Here is a 26,728-nt window from a genome sequence, read left to right as displayed (position 1 = left end):
TTTGTGAGAATTTTTGACATTGATGGCAGTGAATCACAATGCCTTGAAAAATCATACAGAAAAATATATAAAAAGTCAACATCTTAGGCGGCAGCAAAAGCCAGAAGAAAATCTAGCATTTTTAGTTCCTGTTGGGCATATCAGTACCAAGATATAGCATAACTTGACTGAACAAGGAATCTACCTATCATTTGGGGGAGCTGACTGTTAAAGCTCCAGATTAACCATTCAGCATGCACTATAATGACCCACAGGACTCTACAACCAGTATTGAGTTCAAAGTATAATCCTATTGGTTCCTAGACTGTAGGACTTTGATTCTCCAACATAACAGGAACAGTCATTTTCGTTTCTTGCTCAGAAAAAATATTCAAACTATCCAGTGGTTCAAATTTGGCAACTTCAATGATTAAACAGCTTAATTAATTAAGAATTAAAACAGTTTAATTTACATTAAACAAATGCCTAAAATACACATCAAAGCAACAATTGAAATGTGCTTGATCAAAAGGGGCACTGCACGAGCTGCAGATTACAACATTCAGTCATTTTGCAAAGTAATCGGCAATTGTGGTTTGCTTCCTGCAACACATTCTCCATTATCTACTTAGTGCAGGGAATAATGGTGCATCTGGCATAGTTATCAGCCATTCTTCATCAAACACAGACAGAATTGGACACCCTGTCCACAGAGCGAGCTGGATCTTCTACATCTGCTCATTGGATTCCGCTCGTCTGCACCTCTTCCTCATTCCTTGACGTCAGCCGTTTCCATTTTAGTGAGCAATCCAGACACAAGGATATCCTTATCAATACTGACAGTGCATTCACAAGCCATGTCTGTCGTCAGTAGCAACAAACAACTGCTGTGGCTTCAAAGGTTGCTGCTTCAGTGGGCCAGCAGTGCTCGAGTCGGATCATATGTCGGGTGCAGCTGCCTCCTTTGCTGGTGGGGTGAACTTTAAGTGCCAAAAGAAATTGCTTTGAGCTCATCCTTTAACGAACGGATCATGCAAAATGTTCACAGAACATCCAATGGAAGTGAGATGCTAGCGTCATGCACGCCAAACATTTTTGGCACCAAACATTTCATCTTGTGTTGTTTCGTTAAATAAACCACACCAGCATCCAGTGGTTAGATCACAGACTTTGTTTAGCTTCTTTGCGTTCAGATGCAGGCACTTCATTTGAGCCCTACAATTCTCAACCCCCAAGGCTGTTTTTCTGCTTTGCAATGCCAAACTTCCGTCAAAGTCACTCAATCATTCCTCAAACCAACCACACAGTCAGCCACCCTTCTTTGTTTCTTCCGCAAAAACATCGACTTTTGGAGTTTCCAATTATCAGCTGCTTTCCCTCCCTCCACAGCCATGAAGTGCAAACAGTGAGGGCAATTTGCTGTTTGAAAAATGCTCAGGTGCAAAAAAACCATTGGTGTTCCATTTGAACACAACTTGTACAAAAAAGGCCAATTTCATCAGATCATTAGGCTTGTAACAAGGTAACTTTTCATCGCACCCAGTTGCCTGTCTCCTTATGTGTGGACCTGCTTTTGTTTGTGTGGCAAACTTTTGAAGTGGTTGATCCACAATGCAGAAAAGGGGCTGGTTCCAAATACTTCAGCAAATTGCCTCTTTAATCAATAATAAAAACAAAGTGCTGGAAATACTCAGCAGGTCTGGCAGCATCTGTGGAGAAAGAAACAAAGTTAACGTTTGAGGTCTGTGACCTTGCAGAGTTGACATTTCAGGTCTGTGGCCTTTCAGAGTTGACGTTTCAGGTCTGTGACCTTTCATCAGACCTGAAACGTCAGCTCTGTTTCTCTCTCCACAGATGCTGCCTGACCTGCTGAGTATTTCCAGAACTTTCTGTTCTTTCCAATTTCCAGCATCTGCAGTATTTTGCTTTTATTATTATACCTCTTTTTCATCAAGATGAGATTGTGCACCCAAGAAAACTGGTTTCTCTGGTCCGCTTGAAGTAGCCCAGGAAAACTGATTTGATGCAAGTTGAAGTGCGCATGCTCTTTCTTTGGCTGGAAAAGTTCTGCTCGAAGAACTAATTGGATGGTACAGCCATGTTGTGATGAATAGCCTCCTTTTGTGTTGTATTGTTCTACAATTTTGAAATCGGTGGTGATTATCTGTTTTAGGTAGATGGGAATGGGTAATTCATTCCCCATGGCTGCCTATCCCTGTAGTTAACGAGCTTGTGTTTTTAATGGGAAGGTTCCTGTAAACTGCTCCCTGATTCCAATTGAACAAAAAGCAAGACTTGCATTTATATTTAGCCTTTCACGACCACCGCACGTCTCAAAGCACTTCTCAGCCAATGAAGTATTTTTCAAGTGTAATCACTGTTGTAATGTAGGAAATGTGACAGACAATTTGAACCAGCAATCTCCCACAAACCGCAATGTGATGAGCAGATACTCGTTTTTTTAATGTGGTGTTGATTGAGGGATAAATATTGGTCAGGACACTGGGGATATCTCCCCTGTTCTTCTTTGAAATAGTGCCATGGAATCTTTTACATCCACCTGAGAGGGCAGACAGAGCCTTGGTTTAACATCTCATCCAAAAGACGGCACCTTCAACTGAAGGCCTGCTCAGGTCGGGAAAAAGAACCTGACCCAAACCTGACCGATCGAAAGCGGACCCTAACCCAACCCGGCCCCGACCCAAACCCCACCCGACCATCCCTTTACTTACTTTCTGACTCGGAATCTCCAGGATGCTGTAGCATATGCGTGATGACGTCACTCGCTCACTGCACAGACTCCGTTTTGTCCCAGACTCGCAACTCAGCTAAGTTTTTTTTTATTTTTAATACATACCGGCAGAGCACTTACCATGCGTGTCTGGCCCGACCCAGACCCAGCCCGACCCGAGCCGAGCCCAAAAGCCAGACCCGACCCGAACCTGACGCATGTCATCGGGTCCCGTCGGGTTCGGATTGGGTAGCAGGCCTTTACCTTCAACAGTGCAGCACTCCCTCTGTACTGCACTGGAGTGTCATCCTGGATTTTTGTGCTCAAGTCCTGGAGTGGAACTTGAACATGAAATTGATGATGCAGCCAGTACAAGCTGGTGGGCAAAGGGCACCACACTTAGGCACCTGATGTTGATCACATGATTTAATTCAAGTCAGCAGCAGATTTCATTGGTCAGGACCCATGTGAATTAACCAATAATTCAAATTAAGAACCTTGAATTAAGCAAAAATTGTTTGCATTTTTAATGGAAACATGATTTTAATATGAATTAATAAATAATTTGCTTGAAACAACTTTGGATTAAAAGGAGTAGACTATATGTTCAGTACCATTCGCGACTCCTTAATTACTGAAGCAGCCCGTGTCCAAATGCAGTAAGACCTGGACAACATTCAGGCTTAGAATGATATGTGGTAAGTAACATACGTGCCACACAAGTGCCAGGCAAGGACCATCTCAAACGAAAGGGAATCTAACCATCTCCCCTTGATGTTCAATGGCATTACCATTGCTGAATCCCCCACTATCAACATCCTGTGGGTTACCATTGACCAGAAACTGAACTGGACCTGCCACATAAAGACTGTGGCTACAAGAGCAGGTAAGAGGCGAGCAAATCTGCGGCAAGTAACTCGCCTGCTGTCTCCCCAGTGCCTGTCCACCATCTACAAGGCACAAGTCAGGAATGTAATGGAATACTCTCCACTTGCCTGGATGGGTGCAGCTCCAACAACACTCGAAGTTCCACATCATCCAGGACAAAGCTTGACTGGCACCCTTTCTACCACCTTCAACATTCACTCCCTTCACCACCGACGTATAGTGGCAGCAGTGTGTACTATCTACAAGATGCACTGCAGCAACTCACCAAGGCTGCTTTGACAGCATCTTCGAAACCTGCAACCTCTACCACCTAGAAGGACAAGGGCAGCAGATGCATGGGAACCACCACCTGCAAGTTGCCCTCCAAGCCCCACACCATCCTGACTTGGAACTATATCGCCGTTCATACACTGTTGCTGGGTCAAAATGCAAACATGTGAATTAGGAGCAGGAGTAGGCCATTCGGCCCCTTCAAGCCTGCTCTGCCATTTAATAAGATCATGGCTGATCTGGTTGTGCCTCGACTCCCCTGTTATGAATTTATCTACCTCTGCCTTAAAGATATTCAATGACCCTGCCTCCACTGCTCTCTGGGGAAGAGTTCCAAAGACTCTCAACCCTCTCTCTCCTCTTCTCCATCTTAAGTGGGTAGCCCCTTATTTTTAAACTGTGTCCCCTAGTTCTAGTCTCTCCCACAAGGGCAAACCTCCTTTTAAGCATCCACCCTGTCAAATCCCCTCAGGATCTTGTATGTTTCGATAAGATCACCTCATTCTTAGAAACTCTAATGGAAACAGATCCAATCTGTCTTCCTGACAGCACTGTTGGTGTACCTACATCCCAACGACTGCAGCAATTCAAGAAGGCAGCTCACCACCACCTTCTCAAGGGCAATTTGGGATGGGCAATAAATTCTGGCCTAGCCAGTGATGCCCACGTCCCATGAAAGAATGAAAAAAATGTAATTTTCACCCATTGAGCCATCTTCCAGTGTCAGCAAGTCCACTTGGCTCATGAAGATAACTCCACTTGTCTCCACACATAGTTCTGATGAAAGGTCACCGGTCACAGACCTGAAACATTAACTCTGTTTTTCTTTCCACAGATGCTGCCAGGCCTGCTGAGTGTTTCCAGCATTTTCTGGGGTTTTTTCAGGTTTCCAGCATCCGTAGTATTTTGATTTTGTGAAACTTGGTTTAAATTAAGAAAAGAGATTACACAAACTAGGGTTGTTTTCCTTGGGTTTTCGAAGGTTAAGAGATGATTTGATCGAAGAGAGGCTACATGGTGAAGCAAAACTATTTCTGCTGTTTGGGAGGTCTAGAACTAGGGGGCATAGTTTTAAAAATTAGAATAGACCTTTCAGGAGTGAAATTAAGAAACGCCTCTGCATACAAGAGTGTGGCAGAAATTTGGAATTCGCTTCTACAAAGGGCAATGGATGCTTGATAAATTAATTTTAAAACTGAGATTGATCGATTTTTGTTAACTAAAGTTCTTAAGTTAAACGGACAAAGGAGTTGGGTCACAGATCAACCATGGTTCATTGGATGGCGGAACAGGCTCGAGGGACTAAATGGTCGTCTTCTGTTCCTATGTAGGAATAGGATTGGTGCATAGTTAGAACCGTTAAGAAGGAAGTGCCCAGCATGTGAAAGCCTGCTCTTCAGCCCGTTGACGCTGGCCATATTCGGGGCAAATGGAATTTCTGCCTGCCCCAGGCCCTGATGCAAGTTCACAGCCAGCAGATTTTTGGAGCCAGTATATTTGCAGCATTCATTATCGTTATCAATCTCCTTGAAAGGTCAAAACAACAACTCCTGCACTTACTTTCAACATAACATTGATCTTTGAGTTGTAGTTGCTTACTTCTTGCATTATAAAATGGTGCCGTGGAACCAAGTCTAGGTCAGTCTCTCTGCTGGCTGAAAGTCCCTGCCTGGCTTCGGATGAAAAGTTCAACATACTTTTCAAGAGATACTGAAACCAATAGTATTAGACATCTGTTCGTTTACAACAACAGCCATTCTCAGGTTTTCAATTACTCTGTACAAATACATCTGCTTGTCTGTCTCTACTTGACCAAATTGAACATGAATGAGATCTGAGCAGAAAGATATGAAGCAATGCTTGCTTGGAACACTACATTTGAGGTGACCCTTTTACATCCAAACTGTAATGTATATTCCTGTATCTTGCAGAAACAGCTATCATAAACCAATATAAAGAAATGAAAAGATGACTTAATGCAGACAAAAAATGCTTCATTTCTGACACATTTATTTTCAATGCGTGGAAGCAAAAACCAATACGTTTTTAACATTTTAAAATTTGGCTATATCTTGTGATTTTTTTGCATTTTCTGGTTATCGTATTTTGACACAACCTGCTTTGTATTAAATAAGAGCAAGTTTATATCTTGCTGTCTTAATACTGCATACAGGTGTGGCCAGCAGCAGGGACCTGGAATTTATTCTGTGATTGATAGCTGGCTTCATGTAGACCATGAGGATTGAATACCATTAATTTGAATCCTTTTTCCACAGGCCTTGTACCAATGACCCTAGCCTTACCTCTGGCTCTGAAGAAGTGAAGTTAACCTGAGGTCCCCATGTGTATCATCTTCTTCCAGTTTGACCCGCATTCAGTTTCTGCTTACAGGTATTCTAAGTGCAAAACTCCTGTGTTGCAAACCAATTAGCCTTGTAGTTGTGGTGTCCAAACTGCAGGCTTTGGTTGACATGCAGCTCCAATTCCTGGCAGTTCAGCCCTTGAGGCTCAAAAATTCAGTTATTTTTTTTCTTATTTGGTGTGTTTGTTTTTAAGCGCTGTATCCTCCTTAATGGATAAATCTTAGTAACGATTGTTCTAATTTATCAGTAACTTGAGAGCCATACAAATGAATATGAAAATGGATTTAATTTTTAACTGAGACCTGCCCCAAGGTTCCATGATCTGGGCCAATACAACCCATGAAGGACAAAAAATTTAGATACCCCTGTCTTCCAGTATTGACCCTATGTACAACTGATAGAGTGCCCCTTGAGGTCATATGGCTAATAACTTCAAGCGAGGGACATTTTCATGTCATTTTATGTGTCCTCGGTCCCTGCTACAAACTCCATTCATGAGACACCAGTCCATCCCTCTCCCTGGCAACTGTCTGAGGCCGAACCAGACTGATTACAACCTTGGTATCATCAATAACCCTAAAATGAGCTTCTGACTACACATCTACTCCATGATCAAGACTGACTACTACATCCTCCAAAACATCGCCCGACTTTGCCCCTGCCTCAGATCATATGTTAAAACCTTCATCTATGCCTTTGTTACCTCTTGACTTGATGTTCCAATGCTCTCCTGGCCAACCTCCCACAGTCCACTCACCATGCACTTGAGCTTATCCAAAATTCTGCTATCCATATCCTAACTCAAACCAGAAGGTGGAATTTGAGTTCATTTAATAAATATGGAATTAAAAGCAAGTCTAAAATTGGCCATGAAACCATTATCGATTGTAGTAAAAACCCATCTGGTTCACTATGTCCTTGAGGGAAGGAAATCTGCTGTCGTTACCTGGTCTGGCCTACATGTGACTCCAGACCCACAGCAATGTGGTTGACTCTGAAGTGCCCTCTGAAATGGCCCAGCAAGCCACTCTGTTGTATCTAACTGCTACGAAGTCAATAAAGAATGAAACCGGACGGACCACCCGGCATTGACTTAGGCACAGGAAACAACAATGGCAAACCCAGCCTTGTCGACCCTACAAAGTCCTCCTTACTAACATCTGGGCCTTTGTGCCAAAGTTGGCAGAGCTGTCCCACAGACTAGTCAAGCAACAGCCTGACATAGTCATACTCACAGAATCATACCTTACAGACAATGTGCCAGACACCGCCATCACCTTCCCTGGGTACGTCCTGTCTCACCAGCAGGACAGACCCAGCAGAGGCGGCGACACAGTGATATACAGTCGGGAGGGAGTTGACCTGGGAGTCCTCAACATCAACTCCAGACCCCATGAAATGTCATGGCATCAGGTCAAACATGGGCAAGGAAACCTCCTGATGATTACCACCTACCACCCTCCCTCAGCTGATGAGTCAGTACTCTTCCATGTTGAACAGCACTTGGAGGAAGCACTGAGGGTGGCAAGGGCACATAATGTACTCTGGGTGGGGGATTTCAATATCCATCACCAGGTTTGGCTTGATAGCACCACTACTGACCGAGCTGGCAGGACATAGCAGCTCGACTGGGTATGTGGCAGGTGGTGACGGAACCAAAAAGAGGGGAAAACATACTTGACCTCGTCCTCACCAATCTGCCTGCTGCAGATGATCTGTCCATGACAGTATGGGTAGAGGTGACCACCGCACAGTCCATGTGGAGACGAACTCCCGCCTTCACATTGAGGATACATTCCATCGTGTTGTGTGGCACTACCGCCGTGCTAAATGGGATAGATTTCAAAGAGATTTAGCAATGCAAAACTGGGCATCCATGACACGCTGTGGGCTATCAGCAGCAGCAAAATTGTACTGAACCACAATCTGTAACCTAATGGCCCGGCATATCCCCCACTCTACCATTACCATCAAACCAGGAGACCAACCCTGGTTCAATGAAGAGTGCAGGAGGGCATGCCAGGAACAGCACCAGGCATACCTCAAACTGAGGTGTCAACCTGGTGAAGCGACAACACAGGATGACCTGCGTGCCAAACTGCTTAAGCAGCATGCAATAGACAGAGCTAAGCGATCGCACAACCAGCGGATCAGATCTAAGCTCTGCAGTCCTGCCACATCCAGCCATGAATGGTGGTGGACAATTAAACAACTAACTGGAGGAGGTGGCTCCACCAATATCCCCATCCTCAAAGATGGGGGGGCCCAGCAAAAGATAAGGCTGAAGCAGTTGCAACAGTCTTCAGCCAGAAGTGCTGAGTTGATGATCCAACTCGGCCTCCTCCTGAAGTCCCCAGCATCACAGATGCCAAACTTCAGCCAATTTGATTCACTCTGCGTGATATCAAGAAATGACTGAAGGCACTGGACACTGCTAAGGCTATGGGCCCTGACTATATTCCGGCAATAGTACTGAAGACCTGTGCTCCAGAACTCACCGCGTCCCTAGCCAAGCTGTTTCAGTACAGCTACGACACTGGTATCTACCCGGCAATGTGGAAAATTGCCCAGGTATGTCCTGTACAGAAAAAGCAGGACAAGTCCAACCCGAACAATTACCACCCCATCAGTCTACTCTCAATCATCAGTAAAGTGATAGAAGGTGTCATCGACAATGCTATCAAGCGGCATTTATTTAGCAATAACCTGCTCAGTGACGCTCAGTTTGGGTTCCGCCAGGGCCACTCCACTCCTGACCTCAGCTTCAAACATGGGCGAAAGAGCTGAACTTGAGGTGAGGCGAGAGTGACTACACTTGACATCAAGGCAGCATTTGATAGAGTATGGCATCAAGGAGCCCTAGCAAAACTGGAGTCAATGGGAATCAGGGGGAAAACTCTTCGCTGGTTGGAGTCATACCTAGCACAAAGGAAGATGGTTGTGGTTGTTGGAGGCCAATCATCTCTGCTCCAGGACATCACTGCAGGAGTTCCTCAGGGTAGTATCCTAGGCCCAACCATCTTCAGCTTCTTCATCAATGACCTTCCTTCAGTCATAAGGTCAGAAGTGGGGATGTTCACTGATGATTGCACAATGGTCAGCACCATTTGCAGCTGCTCAGATACAGAAGCAGTCCATGTAGAAATGTAATATCCAGGCTTGGGCTGATAAGTGGCAAGTAACATTTGTGCCACACAAGTGTCAGGCAATGACCATCTCCAACAAGAGAGAACCTAACCATCTCTCCTTGACATAAAATGGCATTACCATCGCTGAATCCCCCACTATCAAAATTCTGGGGGTTACCATTGACCAGAAACTGAACTGGAGTAACCATATAAATACTGTGGCTACAAGAGCAGGTCAGACGCTAGGAATCCTGCGGCAAGTAACTCACCTCCTGACTCCCCAAAGCCTGTCCACCATCTACAAGTCAGGAGTGTGATGGAATATTCACCACTTGCCTGGATGGGTGCAGCTCCAACAACACTCAAGAAGCTCGACACCATCCAGGACAAAGCAGCCCACTTGATTGTCACCCCATCCACAAATATTCACTCCCTCCACCACCAATGCACAGTGGCAGCAGTGTGTACTATCTACGAAATGCATTGCAGCAATGCACCAAGGTGCCTTTGACAACATCTTCCAAACCCACAACCTCTACCACCTAGAAGGGCAAGGGCAGGAAATGCATGGGAACACCACCACCTGTAAGTTCCCCTCCAAGCCACACAACATCCTGAGTTGAAACTCTGTTGCCATCCCTTCACTGTCGCTGGGTTAAACTCCTAGAACCCCCTACTTAACAGTACTCTGGGTGTGCCTACACCACATGGACTGCAGCAGTTCAAGAAAGCAGCTCACCACCATCTTCTCAAGGGCAAGGGATGGCCAGCAACGCCCACATCCCATGAATGAATTTTTAAAAAAAAGTCACGTTCACCCATCATCCCTGAGCTTGCTGACCTACTGTGCCTCTTGGTCCAACATTACCTCAATTTTATAATCACTATTGTTTGCAATTCCCTCCATGGCGTTCCCCCTCCATATCTCTGATCATCTCCAGCTGCACAACCCTTCACGATCTCTCTGTTCCTCCAATTCTGACCTCTTGTGCATCCCCAGTTTTAGTTGCTGCACCATTGGTGTCTGTGCCTTCCGCCGTTCTGTCTCTAAGCTCTGGAATTCCTTTCCTTAACCTCTCCATCACTCTCTCTACTCCTTTTAAAACACTACTTAAAATTTACCTTTTGGACCAAGCTTTTGACCAAGTTGTCCTAATATCTCCTTATATGGCTCATTGTGAAATTTTGTTTGATAATTGTTCCTATGAAGTATTTTACTATGTTAGAGGCACTTTGACGCCAAGCTAGGACAGTGTAACTTAATTCATAAGCCAATTAGTCAGTGAGTATCCACTGTAAGGGACTGTATGTAAATAGCTGCATAATAGAAAAACGTAAAAGTTTTAAATAACTTAGCTACCTACAAGAGAACAGAAGATTGGTGAGTGAGGGTCTGTGATTCTACATTATACTAGCAACTAATTTAAAAGTAAGGTTAAGGTATGGCAGGGCAGCTCAGCCAAGTGAAATGTGCCTCCTGTGATATGTGGGAAGTGGTGGCGCGCTTCAAGTGGCCTTGACGAATACGTCTGCAGTAAGTGTGACCAGCAGCAGAAAATTGAACTCCGGGATTCAGAACTCGAGCAATGGCTGGAGTCACTGTGGTGCATCTACGAAGCTGAGAATGACGTGGATAGCACATTTAGGGAGATGGTCACACCGCAGGTTAGGAACATGCAGGCAGAGGGAATGGGTGACCACCAGAAAGTCTCGGAGGATCAGGCAGGTAGTGCAGGAGTCCTCTGAGTCTGTCTCGCTCACAAACTAGTTTTCCATTTTGGATGCTGGTGAGGGCGATGGTTCCTCAGAGGTGTGTAGCAGGAGCCAAGTTCGGGACACCACAGCTGCATGGGCGGAAGGTGGAAGAGAAATAGCAGTAGGGGATTCAATAGTTATGGGAACAGACAGGCATTTCTGTGGCCATTGGCATCACTCCAGGATGGCATGTTGCCTTCTTGGTGCCAGCATCCCATAGGGTCAAGGATGTAATAGAGTGGCTGCAGGACATTCTTAAGGGGGAGGGTGAACCGCCAGAGGTGATGGTTCACATTGGTACCAACGACATAGGTAGAATGAGGGATGAGGTCCTGAAAGTAGGTTTTAAAAGCTAGGTAAGACATCAAGAAGCAGAACCTCAGAGGTAGTAATCTACGGATTGCTCCCAGTGCTATGCGCGAATGAACATAGAGATAGGAGGTTAGAGCTGATGAATGTGTATCTGAAGAGTTGGTGCAGGAAGGAGGGCTTTAGATTCCTGAGGCACAGTTTGCACCTCCATGGAGCTGGGCTCAATAACCTTGCTGGGAGGTTTGCTAGTGCTGTTGGACAGAGTTTAAACTAGTTTGGCAAGGGTGTGGGAACCTGAGGGTAGATTCAGATGAGGCAAAATAAGAAATGGAAATGGAAATTATTGAGTGAGTGTGGAAGGCAGAGGAAACAAAGGATAGATGTGGAAGATGTGGGTATGGTTCTCCATGAATGCTTTGCATCTGTCTTCACAAAAGGGTGGGGGGGGGCGCTGCTTTTTTTTTCATTCATGGGATGTGGGCGACGCTGGCCACGCCAGCATTTATTGCCCATCCCTAATTGCCCTTGAGAAGGTGGTGGTGAGCTGCTTTCTTGAACCGCTGCAGTCCATTTGGGGTAGGTATACCCACAGTGCTGTTCGGAAGGGAGTTCCAGGATTTTGGCCCAGCGACTTTGTGGTTAGGAGGAGAAGTGTCAAGTATTGGATGTGATAAACATAGGGAGAAAGGAAGTATTAAAGGGATTAGCAGCATCCTTGAAAGTGGATAAGTTGCCAGGGCAGGCTGTTAAAAGAAGCCAGGGAGGAAATATCAGAAGGTCTGAACATCATTTTCCAATCCTCACTAGATACCGATGTGGTGCGGAGGATTGGAGGTCGGCCAATGTTGTACCTTGGTTTATAAAGGGAACGAGGGATAGACTGAATAATTACAGGCCAGTAGGTCTAACCTCGATAGTGGGCAAATTATTGGAATCAATTCTGAGAGACAGGATAAACAGTCATTTAGGCACAGATTGATCAAGGATAGTCAGCATGGATTTGTTAAGGAAAGATCTTGTTTGACCAACTTGATCAAATTTTTTGAACAAATAACAAGGAAGATTGATGATGGTAGTGCAATTTATATGGTCTACATGGATTTTAGCAAGGCTTTAGACAAGGTCCCACATGGCAGATCCAGGAGAATGTAGCAAGCTGGATACAAAATTGGCTCAGTGGCAGGAAACAAAGGGTAATTGTTGATGGGTGTTTTTGCGACTGGAAGGCTGTTTCCACTGGGGTTCCGCAGGGCTCAGCACCAGATTACCTGCTTTTTCTGCTATATATGAATGATTTGGAAGTAAATATAGGTGGAATGATTAAGAAGTTTGCAGACGACACAAATATTCGCCGCGTGATTGTTAGCGAGGAGTATAGCTGTAGGCTGCAGGAAGATAGCAATGGACTGTTCAGGTGGGCAGAAAAGTGGCAAATTAAATTTAATCCAGCGAAGTGTGAGGTGATGCATTTGGGGAGGGAACAGGAATACACAAAAAATGGGTGGGTACTGAGATGTGTAGAGGAAGTGAGGGACCTTGGAGTGTATGTCCACGGACCCATGAAGGTAGCAGGACTGGCTGTTAAGGTGGTTAAGAAGACATATGGAATCCTTTCCTTTGTTAACCGAGGCATAGAATATAAGAGTAGGGAGGTTATGCTTGAACTATATGAAACATTGGTTAGGCCACAACTTGAATACTGTGTGCAGTTCTGGTCACCTCATTACAGAAAGGATGCAATTGCACTCGAGAGGGTACAGAGGAGATTGACGAGGATGTTGCCAGGAATGGAAAATTGCAGCTATGAGGAAAGATTGGATAGGCTGGGGTTGTTCTCCTTGGAACAGAGAAGGCTGAGGGGAGATTTGATGATTGAGGGACCTGGATAGAGTGGATGGAAAGGGCCTATTTACCTTAGCAGAGAGGTCAGTAACTAGGGGGCATAGATTTAAAGTGATTGGTAGAAGGATTAAAGGGAGATGAGGAGAACTTTTTTCACCCAGAGGGTGGTGGGGGTGTAGAACTCACAAGGGTCGTAGAGGCGAAAAACCTCATCTCATTTAAAAGGTACCTGTATGTGTACCTGCAGGGCTATGGACCAAATGCTAGAAAGTGGGATTAGACTGGGTGGCTCTTTTTTCTTCGGCCGCGCAGACACGATGAACCAAGTGGCCTTTTTCTGTGCTATAAAATTTGTATGATTCTATATAAATGGAACTTGTTATTTTAAATCAGTGCTCTTAATGTGGGTCTTTGAACATTGATGTAACACACACAGCTCATCTTTAGTTTTTAAAAGAAAAATAATTTTTAATTTCAACTTGCAAAGAAGTGTGGCTTGCAGAAGCCAATAAACAATGGAGGGGGTTAGGAGCTGAAGCAAGGCAAGGAACTATCAATATTAAAATAGTGATATACTTATTTAGGCTATACTTATCACATTTATCAAGGAAAAGGCCATTGTAGAACTTTTATTCTGAAGTTTTCCTTTATCCAAATATTTTTCACTTCAATTTTGTTTTAGAAGAAGTTTGTTTTTGTGTATAGTTACCAAGATGACCAAGTCAAACATTTAATGTTTTTTCTGCTCAGTGTCCATGCAGCATTAAGCAAATCTGGGTCAGGCTGTTCTCAACAAAGCAGCTGGATCCCTACATCAAAAGACTGCTTCCCCTACTTGATCAACTTGACTTTCAATTTCCTCTATGGCCTACCTTATCCTTTGTGTGCTCTCTGGATGAGATTGCCACAACTGCCAGTTCTGCTGAGCTTAAAAACTCTTTTGTGCTGTGGACTTCAGACATAATTAAGTCAAGTCTAAAACTCATTACGCTGAGGATCCTAGATGAGTAGAAAAATGCAGTCACATCTATTTGAACTGCCTCTCACCCAGGTCTAAGGGGATAGAGTTTTAACCCTTTCGACTCTTTTTTTTATCTCCTGCTATTTTTTTATCCAGTTAAATGGTATATACAAAACAATTTGTAAATAGTGCATAGATTTTATGTTGAATTTTCCCCCCATTTATATGGGATAAATAATTGCCAGACTGCAAAAGGTATATTGCAGTTTTTATATCTCCATTTCCATACAGTATCGAGCTGTAGGATCTTCAGCAAATTTAGAGTCATAGAGAAAGATTCTTTGAGACAAATTCAGTTGGATTACTAGCAGTGATGAATCTAATGAAATAGCAGGCTAAAGCTGTAAATTGGCAGATTCAGTGTCTGCAAAGTGTAATTAGCACCATATTTACAGTCATTATTGATTATTGTTGGACTTGGATTTTTCTCCTATCATTGCACTTGTTTTATACTCAACTGCTGGTTTAAATCCAGATTTTCATTTATATAGGATGCATCATGCTTATTGGGGCTTAGAAAGCCCTAAATTGATGCTAGACCACACAGATTTAATGTTGCAGTGTTCAGCTTCGTATATTCTTCAGTGATTATGTGTATAAATTTTGAGCTATTGTGGTCTTTATTCTTTTCGGCCTCTCTGCAGCCTTCAATACAAATTGACCAGACCAGCTTCCCAAAACCTCTCCTCCATGGTCTAGCTTTATCCACTCTTGCCTATATGGTCATAAGCCAAGCCTCTCCGGCAATGATTTCTCTTACCACCCATTCAGTGACCACCAAGAATCCATCCTTGGCCCCATCCTCTTCCCCGTCTCTGTGCTGCCCCTTGGCGACACTGATTAACTGGACAGTCTACTCATTGCTGCTTGTCCCATCTTGCTGTGTGCAGAATGGCTATTTGTGCAACAACTGTTATCTTGTAAATCAATGTGAAGCACCTTGGGACACTACTGAATCTCAGATTTTTTTTTTAACTCTTTAGGGAGTAATTTCAAAAAATAAGTTGGCTCTCATATGCTGTGATGTAAAGTAATTACCATGTCACACATAAATTTTAAAAAAAAAAAAACATGGGGTTTATTTTGTTCTGTCCAGTAATATTAGTTACAAAGTCATTGTGAGAATAAAGCTGATTTCCCCAATCTCCTCTCTGACTGTTTTGATTACATTGACAGAACAGAGGCTTGACTCCTATATATGTATATTTTTGTACATTCTGCTTTCTTGCAGGCTTATCCTAGCAGCAAACCGGGATGAATACTATTCTAGACCAACAATGCCGGCAGATTTCTGGGGAAACAACAATGACATTCTAAGTGGTAAGGACACTAGCTGAATCTGCAATCCTCCAAAATGAGTAGGACAAGCATGATCGATCTTAACTGGTGTGTGTTTTACTTTTTGTGTATTACCTGGTGAAATGTTTTCCTTTTAAAGGAAAACAAAAGTAAATTCTTCTTGCGTACATACATACATACAAATTAGGAGCAGGAGTAGGCCACTCGACCCCTTGAGCTTGCTCCGCCATTCAATAAGTTCATGGCTGAACTGATTACTCCACATTTTCACCTACCCCTGATAACCTTCCACCCCCTATCTTATCCAGAATCTATCTACCTTGGCCTTAAAAATATTCAAAGACTCTGCTTCCACTGCCTTTTGAGGAAGAGAATTCCAAAGACTCATGACCCTCTGAGAGAAAGCATTTCTCCTCATTCCTGTCTTAAATGGGCGACCCCTTATTTTTAAACAGTGACCCCCTAGTTCTAGATTCTCCCACAAGGGAAAACATCCTTTCCACATCCACCCTGTCAAGACCCCTCAGGATTTTATATGTTTCAATCAAGTCGCCTATTACTCTTCTAAATTCCAGCGAATACAAGCCTAGCCTGTCCAATATTTCCTCATAAGACAGCCCGCCCATTCCAGGTATTAATCTAGTAAACCTTCTCTGTACTGTCTCCAACACATTTACAACCTTTCTTAAATAAGGAGACCAATACTGTTCACAGTACTCCAGATGTGGTCTCATCAATGCCCTGTATAGCTGAAGCACAACCTCCCTACTTTTGTTCTCAGTTCCCCTTGCAATAAACAATAACAGTCTATTAGCTTTCCTAATTATGTGCTGTCCCTGCATACTAACCTATTGCGATTCATGCTCTAGGACACCCAGATCCCTGGGCATCTCAGAGCTCTGCAATCTCTCACCATTGAGATAATATGCTTCTTGTTTATTCTTCCTGCCAAAGTGGACAATTTCACACTTTCCCACAATATACTCCATTTGTCAGATCTTTGTCCACTCACTTAACCTATTCATATCCCTTTGTAGCCTTCTTATGTCCTCTTCACAACTTACTTTCCTACCTATCTACGTGTCTTCAGCAAATTTAGCAACCATACCTTTGGTCCCTTCATCTAAGTCATTTATATAAATTGTAAAAAGTTGAGGCCCTGGCACAGATCCCTGCAGCACACCACTCGTTACATTGTACCAACCAGAAAATGACCCATTTATGCCTACTCTCTGTTTTCTGTTAGCTAGCCTATCTTCTATCCATGCCAATATGTTACCCCTACACCATAAGCTTTTATTTTCTTTGCTTTGTGCGCACATTCAAATGAGTAAAACTACTTGAGGTCTATCGACACTGGTTTTAAAAAAGCAATCCGCTTTATTGCATTCAGTAGGCAACTGGTAGCAAAATTATATGGTTATGGTACGACATAGGTGCTACATCGGGAGCACTAATGTGCAGTGCCACCAAATTGGAAGGTTGCAGGTTCAAATGGCCCTCAAAGGAGTAATTTGAGACATCATGTCAGATAAGCGTAGCATGCTTTGGAGAAATAAGTTACTTTGGACCTTTGGTTCCCAAAGCTTTCCGTCACTAAATGTTCCCTCACCTCAAGTCTGGATCTGTTGTAGACCCTGTGTTATGATTGGTCAAGAACTCCATTATTGACTACCAAGACATCAAACTAGATGGACTGTGGTCTTTTATTGTCTTAATGATTCCAGAGTTCCGCATTCCGTTCATCTTCTGACCTGAACTACTCCAGGCAGAGGCTGGTGCCTTCCTGCAGGGTGATAACTAAAAGTTTGATCTGGGATGTCCTGCCTGTGCAATACTTTCCATGACCCAATGGATAACAAAAGGTCTCCAACAACAACAATAACAGCAACTTGCAATCATATAGCGGCTTCAACGTAGTAAAATGTCCCAAGGCACTGGGGACGTCAATTGGCTTCTCAACAGCTGAGATACAAGTCCAAGCAAAGTTGTAGAAGTTAAATCGGATTGGCCAGTCTTTCAAAACTCCAGGCATTTTCAAAAATAGTGTAAAATTAGGGTTTGGGGTGATTTCTTTCTTCTTTCTCCCCTCCTCCCCCACCACCCTCCCCCACCATACCCCACTACTATGTTTTCAGACTTTCTCTTCCAAATACTGCTGAGATTTGAACCTTATTGGATGATACCAGGGATTTCAGAGTTTACTGGGTCTACTAGTGATGGCTGAGAGTGAATTCCCATCAGATTTCTGAGAGGGAGAGTTTGGTCGGTATTATTGATCCAAGTGAATATATACTAAAAAAACTGTAAATGTAGAACAATTGAAAAAATATTGCAGGACTACAAAGAAAGGGCAGGGGTGTGGAAGTAGCTAAGTTGTTGTTGCAGAGAGCCACATGAGCTTGACTGGCTGAATGGCCTCCTTCTGCACTGTAACCATTCTCGGATTGGGATTTTCCTGGCATGAGCTAAGTCTTGACATTGGGCAGGACTGCAGTGGCAATCTTCCTAGCAGCGGCCAATTAAGAAGTTTCTGCCAGCCCATCCGTCCAAATAAGGACAGTGAGCTGCCTCTCCACACTGCCAGCTGAATCAAAGGGCTCGCAGTTCTGCAGCCTCGGCAACGTGGCCAATAGAGGTGGCAACTGCTGAAGCTGCAAAGGGGAAGAGAGAGCGCCTCCTTATTGAGGTGCCCTTGTAGGGAGGTTGGAAAATTTTTTTCTGTGCCTTGGGCCAGGCCAGGCAGGCTGGCCTGCCCCAGCGATCGGAGGATTAGCCCCTCCAGCGGTAGTGTCAGAGCTGCGGAGGCACTGCTGCCACTGTGGGCCACCCTCTTTGGGGCATGGAGCCTCCGGGAACCAAGGCCATCCTGGGAGGCCTCCGTGCAGTAGTGGCAGGGCTGCAAAATGCCACGGTGTGGAAAAATAGCCATTAATTGTTCACCCGCTTCCAGTCGGCGGGTGGCAGAGGCGCTGATGTTCCCACTGCTGGGAAAATGGCCGGGTGGCAGGATGCCATTTGAGAGCCCTACCGTCGCCATTTCACATCATTTTCTCTCTCCCAGCTCATGTGCAGAGCGCTAACAAAACCACGGCCTAGGATTCTATTCTGTGATAAGCTAACGAAATCCTCTACATGCCAGTAATGTTTGTTGTACCATGTTTTGTAATCAATACTGTCAAGTTGGGTAATTTTATAAAAACATTCTGCTTAGATTAATTGCAGAGTCAAATATTGATCATTAACAAACTTACCCAAGATAATTGTTTTCTTTTTAACATGTATACGAAACTGAATCCCAAGCAGCTTTCTTAATGCAATTCTCTCCATTATCCTTTTCTCCTTTTCTTTTACTTTGTACAATATGGAATCAGGCCATTCAGCCCAACCCGTCCATGTTGGCATTTACACTCCATGCAAGCAAATAGTTATCACATGTACCTGCAAACTTTCCATTCCAGTTGAATTTTATGGATGAGAATGTCAGCCCTGGGAAATTAAATCCAGCAATACACGAAGCAAGCATTCTCATTCTTTACTGATCTTTGAAAAGTTTGTTTCCATCACTGTTTCTAAAGACAGCTAGTGGTTAAAGATATGTCTCAAAATCACAAACACCAATCAGTTCCAGATTTGTTTGCTGTTGTGTGCTGAGTTAGCTGATCTTCAAAATAGCAGTTGAAGATGTACATTTGATGTCAGCAATCCTGGTTTTGGGGAGGGTGTGGAAAGGACTTCAGACAGGCATCTTACTTTTATTTGTTATCCAGAGTTTTGCTGGAAAGTGCAAATGTGTTGAATATCAATCAAGGACAAGATTGGGGCTTGACTGTGAGTCCCCTTAAAAGTTAAATAACCTGGCCGCATGCGCTGTCTATGTGAATAATGACCAACACCTGTGAAGTTCTAACTTTACACGCACCTACACCTTCAGGAGAGAAGATGAGAAATGGCCAGGCGTGATGAGAGGGTGTACCTCTAGTGCCAACTGAATCTTGATAATATGTTGAAGTAATGCCCCATGGAGTGTGTCATGAAAACCCACATGCCAAATGGAAAATATTAATTTCATAGATTGGAACTTTGCCTGAGATTTTTGCAGGAAATTCTTACAAATAACTTCTTGTAAAAAAAGTAACCAGGCAGCCAAGGTGGCCATGAAAATTTGCATGTGAAATACCAAAGGATTAGATGGGAGACAACATGACTGATTCAACCTAGCCAGAACAATGGTGTGCTCTCTGATTAAATTACCTAAAATGGCATCGACACCCATTGACTTTGAAAGAGCCAACCCCCTCCAAGTGTGACTGAGACAGCGAACAGTAACTCTAAGTCATCAAGGGAGCTGCTGTTACTCTCTCGCTCTCTCCAGTAAAGATCCAGAGAAGTTTCAGCTGCAACTGTTAAAGCCTGAAAAGGGCGGGAAAAATGTACCCAACGTGGCCCTCATCCTGATGACCACCTTCGTGTGCGGCTGCATCAAGCTGTGTGTAGATCCCCAGTACGCAAACTCCAAGTGTCACTACGTGCTGAGGTTCTATCTGTCCCCGGTGTTGCGAAGGATGGGCCTGGTCACATTGCCGCGGAACGCTCCATGCAGTTGGGACGTGCCGTACCACCTATCCATCGTGGAGCAGTTTCTGCGGGAAAACACCTTTGACCACCGGTCCATCAGGCAGTGGTCTGCATGGAATGTCCTCAAGGCCCTACGGGAAAAGGAAACGGTGGATCCTGTCGGATGGTTCCCCGAGCAGACCGTCAAAGTCATTTGGCGGAATGCCTCATCACCAGAACTTTCAAACAAGCACCAAGACGTAGCTTGGCTGGTGGTGAGAAGGGCCCTCCCCGTCAGATCCTTCATGCACACCCGAAGTCTCACCCCCTCCGCACAGTGCCCCCGCGTCGGCTGTGGTGGGGAAGAGACGGTCGCCCACCTCCTCCTGGAATGTGCCTTTGCAAAGCAGGTGTGGAAAGAGATGCAGTGGTTTTTGTCAAGGTTCATCCCAAGCAGCTCTGTAACACAGGAGTCTGTGCTCTACGGGCTGTTCCCAGGGACGCACACCGAGACAAACATCAACTGCTGCTGGAGGGCTATCAATTCGGTGAAAGACGCCCTTTGGTCTGCCCGAAACTTGCTGGTCTTCCAGCGCAAAGAGTTGTCCACCAACGAATGTTGCAGACTGGCACATTCCAAGGTCCAGGACTACGTGCTGAGGGACGCACTAAAGCTTGGGGCAGCCGCAGCAAAGGCTCAATGGGGAAAGACCACAGTGTAAGGTTCCCCCACCAAGCTGGACTGAGGGGCTGGATCAATGGGAAACCCCTCGAACTGTATCGCGAATGTTCTCAATTGCTGTAAATGTAAAACTGTAATTGACATGACAATTGTGAAACAGAAGGGTTGGGAAGAAACTCATGACAGTATTGAAGGAAACTGATCTCCCTTGCAATGTTTGTATTTTTTGGTGCTGTTTGGAAACTGTTTGGCAATGTAATTTTTACAGATTTTTATGAATAAAGTATATTTTGGAAATTAAAAAAAAAAAACTGTTAAAGCCTGAAGCCTACAGATCAGCACAGCCAACAATTAGGTAACAGGAATCAAACCCCCCTCCTCTGCCTTCCAGAGCCTGAGAAGCAAGCCCAGACTGTGCATGTGGCCCAGCGAGGACTTCAGGACTACAATTTCAACTCAGGACTTTGGGACTGATATTCAGTATTTAAATTCCATTTATGATGGACTCTACTCCAACCACCCAACTCTGTTTTTCCCTCTGTATTCTATTTGTATTCTATAATTCTGTATTCTATAAACCACTGACCACCTCCAGGCGCTTACCCATTGTCTCCCGAGACAAGGAGGAGTGGTTGTGTTGTGTGTTGTGTTGTGTGTGTGGTATTTTACTAATATTAACAGGTTTAGAGTGTTGAGGATAATAAACTTACATCTTTCTTGTTTAAACTTGTATGATTAGTTCATTTGCAATTTTATAAGCCGCACAGGAGCAACCGCTCACTGAGGTGGTGAGTTCAATCACTGTATTAAAAGGATAAAACTGTTAGTCACAGAGAGACACAGCACCGAAACAGGCCCTTCGGCAGCCCAACGAGTCCGCACCGACCATCAACCACCCATTTATACTAATCCTACATTAATCCCATTTTCCCTCTCACATCCTCACCTTCCCTCAATTCTCCTACCACCTACCTACACTAGGGGCAATTTTTACAATGGCCAATTTACCTATCGACCCACAAGTCTTTGCCATGTGGGAGGAAACCCACGCAGTCACAGGGAGAACTTGCAAACTCCGCACAGGCAGTACCCAGAACTGAACCCGGGTCGCTGGAGCTATGAGGCTGCGGTGCTAGCCACTGCGCCACTGTGTTGCGGTCAAACCAGAGAAGGGGCGAGGGGGGAGGAGCCTGAGACCCCTTCCTCACCTGGTCGTAACAAGTGGGAGGATTTGAGTTCTCTCCCGTTGCTCTCTCATCAAGGCCTAATGTTGGACAGTAGGAGAAGTGCTAAATGGACAAGGGGTGAGCCATACTGCAACTATTTTCTCATTTTTCCATTAGTTCAGATTGTTTTTGATGGATTCCTCTCTATCTGTCTCCTTGGGAAGAGATCATTTTTAAAAATGGGAGTATAAACATGCAGAATTTACAGCATAAAAGTAAACCTCCCACAGGTAATGTTTGGGCACAAGGAATGATATTGGCAATACACTGCCAGGAATTGTTGTGTATCCAGTTAGTTTACACTTGGGTGAGCAACAGTGACAGGAAACATTTATATCATAGCATTTTACAATGTTGGGCAATAGCAGCTTTTGTTCCAGTTCATAGTGCTGAGAAGAGGTCTGTATATTTATGAAGACAACTTTTCAAGGAAAGGCATGGAAAAATTGTGGGTCCTGCACACCTATTTCTGCACCTGATTCTTCACCTGAATCCTGTGGAGCGAGACTGTTTGTTTGTTTCACTGGGCTGAATTTTATCAGCCCTTTGGGGATGGGCTGGAAGGCGGGAAGTCTGGCAAAATGGCGAGGGAAGGCATCGGGTGGCTGCCACCGGGGGTTGCCACCTCTTTTAAGGACAGCAGCCCGCTGTCTTCCCACCACCATGCTATTTTGCTGGGGCTGTGAAAGCTGGAAAACAGCCTGCCCAGTTGAGCTACTTAGGTGCCAATTAAGGGCCTCTTCCCACCTCTGCTGGCACGTTACCAGCAGCTGGGGGGCTCACTGCTGAATGGGGAGACCACCAATTAAACCCTGGCAGCTTCCCAGCAGGCTCCAGGGCAGGGGGTGTTTCTCTCCTCTTTGGGCACACTTTGGCCCACAGAGGGTCCCCTGATGGCAATGGCCGTCCCTGTGGCAAGCTGCCGCCTGCCCTCAGCGCTCCCAACCCCCACCTCCGCCGGGGCCTGCCCGATTGGCCCCAGTGCCCCCAGACCCGACTTACCTGACACTGAGGGCACACAGCGATCAATGTGCCCTCATCCTCCAGGTGCACCCGCAGCAGTGGCCACTGCTAGTGGTGGCGCTGCTGAGCTGCTCCCCTCTGATTGGGCCGGCAGCTCTTGGAGAAGGGGGTGGTGGGAGAAAGGGTGGGCTGCTGTCCTTAAAAGAGATGGCAACCCCCAGTGGCAGCCACTTAATTGGCTGGTGCTGGAAAAATGCAACCTCAGGTCCCACTGTCCACTGACCCTCCCCCCCACCACCCCCCCCCCCATTTCCGCTCCCCACCACCAACGCTCCCCACCACCAACACCCCCCACCCCCCCCCACCTGCCGACCGCTTCCGGCTCTGGGAGCAGGACCCACACTGCCCCACTCGCTAAACCCAGTCCACTACTTCTGACAGGGTCAGACCACCAGCAGATTTTTGACTTCCCACTCCCAACTAGCTGTGACAACTTCTCTTGAGCAGTGTAGTATTCCTGATGTATTTAGCCTTGTAGATCATTATCATGGAAGAAGAGTATTAAGGGATGGGGCAAAGGAGAGTGGGCACCATTTAAGGATGATGGGATGATGCAGCCCACCAGCGATTATTACCCACCCAGGGTATATACAGGCACAACAGGTTTTATAAGGACCTTACTTGAAGTTAATTGTGTAAAAGGAGTATGCTTGCTTAAATATGTAATAGGGCAGCTTGGTCGCCTACTGCATGATGATCTGAAACCATGCTTATCTGCCCACATTGCCTTGCCTGCAGCCAAGAAGGTGACGACCACATTCAACATATTTGGCACTGGCTTATTCAGCCAGCTAAAGGAATCTCCGTACTATTAGCCAGTACTATTCGAGTCTACATTCGTCAAGTCACTAACTACTTTACAGGAGAGTTGGCAAATCCATCACCTCGGGCATCACCAAGACTGCAGCGAGATAAGGACATAATGTTTTATGGATTTGCTGGCTTCTGTAAGGTCCGAGGTGCATTGGGAATCGCCCAATGTCTCATTATCACCAACATCATCTAATTGCCCCAGGGTGCAAGTATCTGAGCTGGTACCTTGGAGTGAAGAAGCTGCTCTCTAATTTCTGTGAAACATAGCAGATGACACTGTCTTTACATGGGATTTACACTATTGGTAATAGAAAAAGACAGGCCATTTCTTCCATAGACAGCCAATCTGCAATGCCAGTTTTATGTCTGGACGACTAGTTGAAAATCTATGTCTTTTAATATTGCCGGTAGTATCTTGTGGTTTTGCTATTGAATAGTTTATGATTTAATGGATTGCTACAGCTGGCTCTCTGGAATGAGAGGGGAAAAGGAAACTAGGTGTTTTCCCAGAGGGAGGGAAAACTAAAGGCCAAACCAACCCACATCAATCCTCAGTACTTCCTAACATCCGCTCAATTAGAATAAAGTCTGCAAGATGGTTACCCACCCAACTGTTGGGTGAGGGTATGACATGTGACAATAACAAAACCCTAGTAAACAAAAACTGAAAGAAATAACAATCAAATTAGGGAGGGGAAAAATTATTTTTATATCACTTAAAATAATGGAGTCAATTCTTAGCTGTGTTGCTCGGTTCATTTGCAATAAGGGAACATTAACATAGCAAGTCACTCAGTTAAGGGCAATTCTGGGTGGGCATCAAATGCTGGACTTGCCCTCGATGCCCACATCTTGTGAATTAATTTGAAAAAATACAAAAGTCAGAAATACTGCTGAGTAGTTAGTATCATCTCTTTATTTTTTAGTTGATTAATTTCACTGCAAAAATCAAATTTTATGTTTAATCCGCAAAGATTTTTTATGTTACCTATTATTATACACTGTCTGGCCAAGTATTTTTTCTTTCTGGACACAAAGCAATGGCCATTAATTTTTTTTAAAGGTATTTTTCAGAGAAAGGATTTGAGCAAAGAGTTACTTTGAAATCTGTTTTAAATCACAGTATTTTCCCAGAAGTTTAATTAAAAAAAAGCCATTAGATGATGGATTGTTAAGATGCTAATGAGCCCACTTAAATGTTATTTCCCCACGGACTGTGGATAATGAGTAGTTTGGTAGATGTCTTTACACTTGCTAAAGACCTCATACCCATTGGGCTGGTCTCAGGTACAGGAATCAGATGGGCCTTCCCTTTCTGGCTCTGAATAGCAAGAGATAAAACATACAGACACAGGTCAGGAGGTTTTTTGAAATGGAAGGAAGGCATAGGTGCTCATTTTTTGAGGAGAAAGTGGAGTTGAAGCCTAAGAATAGCCATGATAGTATTGAATGGCGGAGCAGGCTTGATGGGCCATATGGTCTACTCCTGCTCCTATTTCTTGTGTTCTTGTGAAGAGGGTAGAAATTCTGAAGGATAGTTAGAAGCCATCTTGTGTTAAATTATGTAAGGTGACTCTCTGATATGGGTAGCGAGACATCTTTATTTTGTATTATTACACAAAGGTAAGCTGTACATTGTGAATTAAGTCAGTTTGATTTCAACAACTGTTGTGTATGTTCACCTTGCTCTGATGTAGAGCAGTTTAATGAATCTTATCTAGCCTTGTCTCAAGTATTTGCTTGGTCTATCTTGTCGGGATTGAAGAAGCACATGTGAAAGACATGACGATCCAGTCCAGATCACAAGAAGATTATATTTCTATGTCCCAGGGTCACGCTATTGTATGGTATAAGGCAGTGTGAGTCAAGTAACAGGTTCACGTTCACAATTCCCTCACTGCGTTACTTCACTCAATTTAAAAAGCAGTTGTATGCCAAGAAGGAGTGAATGGAAGTGGTCTTGGAGGAACCAACGGGTCACTTTAGAACAACCTTTCTGAAACTGGTAAATTGGATTTAATTTGAGTCATGTCTACCCTCAGTGCTCCACAGCACGCTTGCAGCTTCTATCCATGTGAAGAGGAATCCTGGTGATCCCGGAAATTACTGAGCAATTTTGCTTATATCAATGGCTGTTGAGATGATTCTTCTGGTTCTCTTATCATGGATGCCAGTTATTTGAGGCCCTGATCAGAAAGGAGCAGAATTTTGCTCTTGTGACAAATCTGTTGACAGATTTCATAAGGCTCGAGGAAACAGAATTGCATTGCTTTCATCAGTTTCCATATGACCTTTGAAAAACTGCTCATACGAACATGCGAATTAGGAGCAGGAGTAGCCCACTCGGCCCTTCGAGCCTGCTCCGCCATTCAAAACGTTTATGGCTGAACTGATTACTCCAGATTTCCACCTGCCCCGATAACCTTCCACCCCCTTGCTTATCTTCCTCTGCCTTAAAAATATTCACCGACTGCTTCCACTGACTTTTGAGGAAGAGAATTCCAAAGACTCACGACCCTCTGGGAGAAAAAATGTCTCATCTCCCAAAAACATTCCCTCGCCTCTTCACTGTTTTTCTCCTAACAGCCAAGAGCACCTGAAAACAAAAGACTAATTCAGGAGCAGCTTCAAAAGTATATTGAAGTCTATAACATGCAAAGTCATCTGTTGTATTAAAAATCACTTATGTTTAACATTCTGAAAACAATAACAGTTGCTTTCATGTGGAACAACTGGAGCATTTGGAGGCATATGGTCAAATCATGGATATCATGTAGTATACGTAGTCCAGCTCCAAAGTCTATGTAAGGATAGAAACTGTCTGTCTCTGTCTGGCCCT

At 44.4% G+C, this 26,728-nt stretch overlaps 1 protein-coding gene across 3 annotated transcripts in view; it reads left to right on the top strand.

Moving 5' to 3' along the window:
- tango2 (transport and golgi organization 2 homolog (Drosophila)) overlaps window positions 1-26,728 on the top strand; it is a 190,184-nt gene that overhangs the window by 90,946 nt on the left and 72,510 nt on the right. For all 3 annotated transcript variants that reach the window (XM_068054657.1, XM_068054658.1, XM_068054656.1), the window contains exons 2-3: window positions 6,145-6,259; window positions 15,521-15,609. In XM_068054657.1, the coding sequence (XP_067910758.1) occupies window positions 6,210-6,259; window positions 15,521-15,609 (139 nt within the window). In that variant the 5' untranslated portion in view covers window positions 6,145-6,209. The remainder of the gene's footprint in view (window positions 1-6,144; window positions 6,260-15,520; window positions 15,610-26,728) is intronic.

This window comes from Heterodontus francisci, chromosome 23 (genome assembly GCF_036365525.1).
Source record: "Heterodontus francisci isolate sHetFra1 chromosome 23, sHetFra1.hap1, whole genome shotgun sequence".
Classification (NCBI taxonomy): Eukaryota; Metazoa; Chordata; class Chondrichthyes; order Heterodontiformes; family Heterodontidae; genus Heterodontus; species Heterodontus francisci.
The sequence above is the reverse complement of the archived record's forward strand: the minus strand, read 5'-3'. Positions and strand labels throughout refer to the sequence as shown.